Here is a 5,895-nt window from a genome sequence, read left to right as displayed (position 1 = left end):
TGGAGTATTGGGTTTGGGTTGCTCCATGTGGGTTGATCCGACCCGGTTAGATAGAAAAAGTAAAAGAAGTTAGATGGGAGTCACAATACCAAAAAACTACAACATAGAAGCAGTACGCTTAAATGAGGAATTAGATTCCACAACTTGGTAACTTCTCTTTATGAGGAATTAGATTCCACAACTTGGTAACTTCTCTTTCAACCGTCTTCTTCCTTTTCTTCTTCAACAGAGAACAAATACTCTGTGATTTTTCCATCAAAAACACACAAGAGAGGAAAGACAACTTGTTTGTGGATATAAACTTCCTTTCCTAGTGAATTGAAGTTTGACTTAAGAACAACTTTTTGATGGTGAGTTCAACGATTCTTTCGTTGTATATAAAAAGGTACACAACTTATTGTTCTCGCCCCTCGGTTTAATCTAACAAGAATGATACAAAGTAAAACGGAAGTGAGAAACCAAATTATTACGATCAAGTGCATAAGATGAGCACAAGATAAATAGGGCACAGCAAAGAATGTTCAAATATAATAATTAACAACATGAACCATCCTGATCTCTCTGATGCATGTGATAAACCTAAAAATTGAATACACAGTGCCCGTATTTTTCGTCTCTACCCATCATGTAGTGTCCGATTTCATCCTGCAAAACAGCAAAAGCTACGTCTTAATCATAAAATACCCTTTTGCCAAAATTGGTGGTAATCCAAGTACTTAGAAGGAAAGAAAAAGAAAACTTAATGCCTGCAGTTTCTCATGCAGTGGCAGATTGTCATAGTAATAATATAATCCACTTTGCTAATAAGTAGTATTATATTGGCATGACGTTTGTGAAGGTACAGATTAAGCTGTTAGCTACATTAGTAATTTTGTGTACATATATGCTTGATAATCTGTGAGAATAACCAGTTATTAAGTGAAAAGGGAAATTATATCAAACACTTGAAGAAAGCAAACTTTGAGACGTACGCTGCAAATTCCTCGTCTGGTGATCAAAAAGTTCTCACCCAACATTTCTTTAAACCATTCATCAGAGAATATATGGATTATAGAGCATCTAAGAGAAGCTGGTACTCTGTTATCATCATTGTCATCATTATGATCGAAGACATCATCTTCTGGCTCTGTTACAAACAAAAACAGAAGTTGAATATCAGATAAAAAGTGCACGAATGTCTCACCTATGGAAAGAGAAAATGAGTTATCTACTTTTATATAACCTGCTTCAGATAGCTAAATATTTAATTAGACTTGTTTTGGTGATCGCATAGAATTAATACAATGACACTAAGGTATAAATTCACATGGTTTCCGCTTTCAAATCTCGTCTGCTTTAAATTAGAAGGCATGTACACAAATACATCCTGAGTACCGAAAGACAGCAATAATGGTAGAGCAATACTTACTGGAAGATCATCTAGCTTACCTACTGGATCTGGAATTGGTAAATTTCTGCGCAAGCCGTCGATCCCAGCAATAATTATACAGGCAAGACCAAGGTGTGGGTTTGCAGATCGATCAAATGTTTTAATTTCAAAATTGGTTACTACGCCATCTGGAGCTCCAGGAGGGCAACAAGCTCTTATAGTTAACTCTTTGCATTCCACCCCCCAGCAAAGGTATGATGAATTCCACGACTTAGGCATTAAGCGCTCATAACTGTACATAATTAACATATAAAATTCATTAAAATAAAGAGACTATAATTTTCAATTATCTCTACCCAGTTAAGTCCAATCGCACAAATAAAATTTTGTTGATTTACTGCTGGATAGACCAGACTGAGTTCAAGCAAAACAAGAGACATTAAGGGCTAACAACGATTAAAAAAGGAAAGATGGAAAGGGAAGAGTCGTCAGCTCATCCCATCTAATTTGGGATTAAAATGCAGTGGATTGATAGTCGACGAAATATTTGGGGGGGGGGGGGGGGGGGAACATTTTAAACTTCACGAAGGATATAATAATTTTTTTGAAAATAGTTTCACAGAACCTAGAAGAAACAACAAGAAATATTAATTTTTTTACCCACTATACCACCCAAACCTACCCATCAAGGTGTCTTCGTTTACAAGGGTAAAGTTTTGTGACTTTGCTGTTATATAGTGGGGAAAAGTTTAGTTACCATTTGACAAAAATAACTATGTGACATTATTGTTATAGTGGGTAGAATTTAGTAACTTATTGTGATAAGAGAGAGTTTTGTGACTAGCAATAGTGAGTAAAATTCAATGACTTGCATGAAAATAAACCTACAACGGGATATTTCTATCAGATAAATCTGCTCATATTGAACAATTGGCACTCTAGAAGAAGTGTATGCCAATGATCAACATATTTAAAGGAAGCAGTACATTAAGAGTAACAGAGAATATGCTTACCTGTTTTCAATAGGCATTGTAAATAAACATATGGAACGAAGATGATCTAACACCCCAGCCATGAACGATTCTCCAATCTTGGTCATCCCATACCGATTTGGTTCAATAGATGCCATAGAAACGTTTTCCCCATTCTTAGACAAACTGATGTGCAAATGTGATCCAGAGCCAACATCGTCTTTTGAATATTCAACATACCAGGGATAGACATTATCGTAATAATACCTAGACAGTAAAGTAAAGAAACATCAATTATAACTTGAATTGACCTTTCATCTTATCAATGCTAATGACATTGATAAGAAACAACGGAAGAAATTGCACAAGTGTACGCAGAATATGTTAATGATTCTGAGCATAAGGGTTCAATCTAATAAAGATGAAAAAAATATCCAGATAAACAAGTAAAAAGAAAAATGCACATGAAAATGCTGTGGTAAAATCTGCTACGAACCTTGGCATAAAACTTGCTAGCAGCCCATGTTTCCTTGCAATTCCTTTGATGATTTCATGTGTAATTATTAAGTTATTAGCTGCTCTATGACAATCTGTGTATTCCAGGACAATTTCGAACTGGCCTTTCCCAGCTTCTGAATGTAGCTGCATACTAAAAGGAGGAAACATCAAATGGGGCAGTATAGTAGGCCACACTGTAAAATATATGAGCTATCTTGTTCTCATTCTAGGTAAAAGTGAAAATTATGTAGAGATTGTTGATGGTGTTCATAAAGAAATGATCCACGTAAACCATAACAGCAAATAGACGAGTTATTCTTTTAGGTAAAGACTATCCATGGTCAACAGTAAATTAGTATAAATGGATCAGACTTTCTCTAGTTCTTCTTTGCAAGGTTCAACCAGGATTACACAACACAGATAGTTACAAGTCATATTCTTCGACCGAAAATTACTTTCTTGTCTATTCCAAATTAAGACACATTTTGACTCGGCACAGACAAAACAAAATACTTTTGAAACTCATAGTCTTTAAAGCATAGAGGGTAAAATATTTGTGTGGCAGTAAAACCTTCTCATTAAGAGTAAATAGAAAACTTAAAGTTAAATTGTTTCCAAATATACAAATGTGTCATTCTTTTTCGAACAGATGAATAAGGAAAATGTGTCACATAAATTGAAACAGTACTAATTAAAGAACTAAAAAAATGCAAGAGTGTGAAAATATGGTGACAAAATATATGAGCTAAGAAAAACAATTCTTGTCTTTATAACCAGAGGAGGCTCAACAATACTTGAGGCCCAAAGCCAAAGTTTAATTGGAGACCCTTAAATAATAATTTTAATAGATATTTTTATTTATGATCTACCGTAATTTTTCACTTTTTAAAATGCAAAGTAGTTAATTATTTTTCTGTAACCGATTTCATCTAATAATTCTGTTTCATCTACACACACACACACACACACACACATATATATATATATATATATATACACACACACACACACACACACACATATATTGTTACACCCCATATTTTCGTAAGTGAAAGTACGCCATAAGTAAATTGATGGAAGCTCCAAAATGAGATATTAGGAACGGAGGAGGAACTTCGCTTTTGGATTTCGCTAAAGCTTTTGAGCTGCTGATTGCGAACTCTAGCTTTCCGAAAAGGGAGGAGCATTTGGTTACATTCCAAAGTACAGGGACAAAGACTCAAATTGACTACCTCTTCCTCAGGAGGTGTGATAGAGGGTTGTGTAAGGATTGCAAGGTGATCCCGGGGGAGATCCTCGCGACACAACATAGGCTCTTGGTGATGGACGTTGGTATCATGATAAAGAGGAAGAAGAGGTCTATTCGAGGACAACCGAGGATCAGGTGGGGAGCCTTGACAAAGGATAAAGCTCAGGAGTTGGAGGGGAGGTTATCGACTATGGGAGCTTGGAGGAGTAGTGGTGACGTGGCCGCTAAGTGGACGACGATGGCGAACTATATAAGGGAGGTGGCGAGAGAGGTATTAGGGATCTCGAGGAGTTACTCTAACGGGCACAAAGGTGACTGGTGGTGAAATGAAGTGGTCCAAGGTAAAGTGAAAGCGAAGAAGGCTGCGTACTTGAAGTTAGTAGGGAGCACAAGAGAGAAAGAGAGGAGAGCGAACAGAGAGAGGTATAAAGTAGCTAGGAAGGAGGCGAAGTTGGCAGTCACAGAGGCTAAGACTACAACGTTTGGTCGTCTGTACGAGGAATTGGGGGACAAAGGCGGGGATAAGAAGTTATTCCAGCTGGCCAAGGTGAGGAAGGCTTGGGATCTGGACCAAGTGAGGTACATCAGAGACGAGGACGGTAGAGTATTGATGGGAGAGGCACAGATTAAGCGAGATGGCGGACTTACTTTCATAAACTTCTGAATGAAGAAGGGGACAAGGATATTGTGCTAGGTGAATTGGGGCATTTTGAGAGTCTCCGAGATTTTGGGTAACTGTAGACGCATCGAGTTTGAGGAGGTCGTGGGGGCTATGCGTAAAATGAGCAGGGGCAAAGCAACCGGGCCAGAGGAAATTTTAACAATAACGTCATACATGCAAAAAGTATGATACTGGTCAATGTACTTCTACATATATTCTTATCCTTGAATTCAACTTTCGTTTTCCGAAACTAGGGAATATCCTTTTAAATTTGTGTGAAAATAATTTTCAGTATATTTATGTTTTGCAAATATAATAAATAAAGCACAAGGACAAACATCCTAAATATTAGACTATATATACTGCAATATATTTTCTTGCACAAACAACTGTATGTTGCACCTTCAAGAGGGATATCAAGATCGACAACAAGAATTCTGGTTAAGGTAGAGCAACCAAAGCAATAGGAGAAAACATACACAAAACAAAATCCACAAAGAAGTGTCCGTTAAGATACCATCATATTAAATACTTTTAAACTATAATACATTATTATCTAACTAACATGACAAAATTGATCATTTGTGCAAGTTTTGATGATGTTCTTTATTTTAAATTCATGTATTATGCTTATGTAATAATCTTTTTCGGCATTTAGATGATTGTTATATTATTAAACATAAAATTTCTCTCAGTGGTTAAATTTTATTGTTCCTTCGTATAAATAATATTTAAATCATCACGTGCCATTATTAATACTAATATTTATATTAATACTAATATTTATATAAATATACTTATATTATTTTTTTACTTTCACATTATTTTATTTGGTAATAATGATAATATGAGTTGAGCTTAAAAGAAGAAATGAGAATTCGTATCGTCAACCCCAATTTGTTTGGAACTAGGGCGTAATAGCAGTAGTTGTATGTTTCAAAGCAAGCAAGTGGTACATATGAGTCCATTTGTCAAGCTCAAGTAATATAATATCCTCAGACAAGTGATATTAGTTATGTGACATATAAAACAAAATTCCTCGTCATTTCGTAAATGAAAATTGCAAAATTCAACTAGCAATGAAAAATAGATTTTTCGCACTTTTTTCCCGGTATTTATAACATTGCTTCGTCATAAATGTCTTCTA

At 35.6% G+C, this 5,895-nt stretch overlaps 1 protein-coding gene across 1 annotated transcript; it reads right to left on the bottom strand.

The window, feature by feature from the left end:
• Positions 1-415: 415 nt before the first annotated feature.
• On the bottom strand, positions 416-2,994 carry LOC104249119 (uncharacterized). The gene is made up of 5 exons (XM_009805496.2): positions 2,837-2,994; positions 2,383-2,607; positions 1,429-1,661; positions 972-1,126; positions 416-645 (listed from the first exon to the last, which is right to left on the bottom strand). The coding sequence occupies exons 1-5, from the start codon at positions 2,986-2,988 to the stop codon at positions 580-582; spliced, it is 831 nt and encodes a 276-aa protein (XP_009803798.2). The 5' UTR covers positions 2,989-2,994; the 3' UTR covers positions 416-579.
• Between the last annotated feature and the right edge of the window lie 2,901 nt (positions 2,995-5,895).

The sequence above is a fragment of the Nicotiana sylvestris genome, chromosome 11 (genome assembly GCF_000393655.2).
Source record: "Nicotiana sylvestris chromosome 11, ASM39365v2, whole genome shotgun sequence".
NCBI classification, from domain to species: domain Eukaryota; kingdom Viridiplantae; phylum Streptophyta; class Magnoliopsida; order Solanales; family Solanaceae; genus Nicotiana; species Nicotiana sylvestris.
The sequence above is the reverse complement of the archived record's forward strand: the minus strand, read 5'-3'. Positions and strand labels throughout refer to the sequence as shown.

Bases quoted from the DNA above. Each gene is read 5' to 3' on its own strand.
- LOC104249119 (XM_009805496.2), bottom strand. From the start codon at position 2,988: ATGCAGCTACATTCAGAAGCTGGGAAAGGCCAGTTCGAAATTGTCCTG. The intron at 2,608-2,836 runs GTTCGTAGCAGA...TTTACTGTCTAG, and splicing joins CTAGCAAGTTTTATGCCAAG to GTATTATTACGATAATGTCT. The intron at 646-971 runs GTACGTCTCAAA...GCTGTTTTGCAG, and splicing joins CCAGACGAGGAATTTGCAGC to GATGAAATCGGACACTACAT.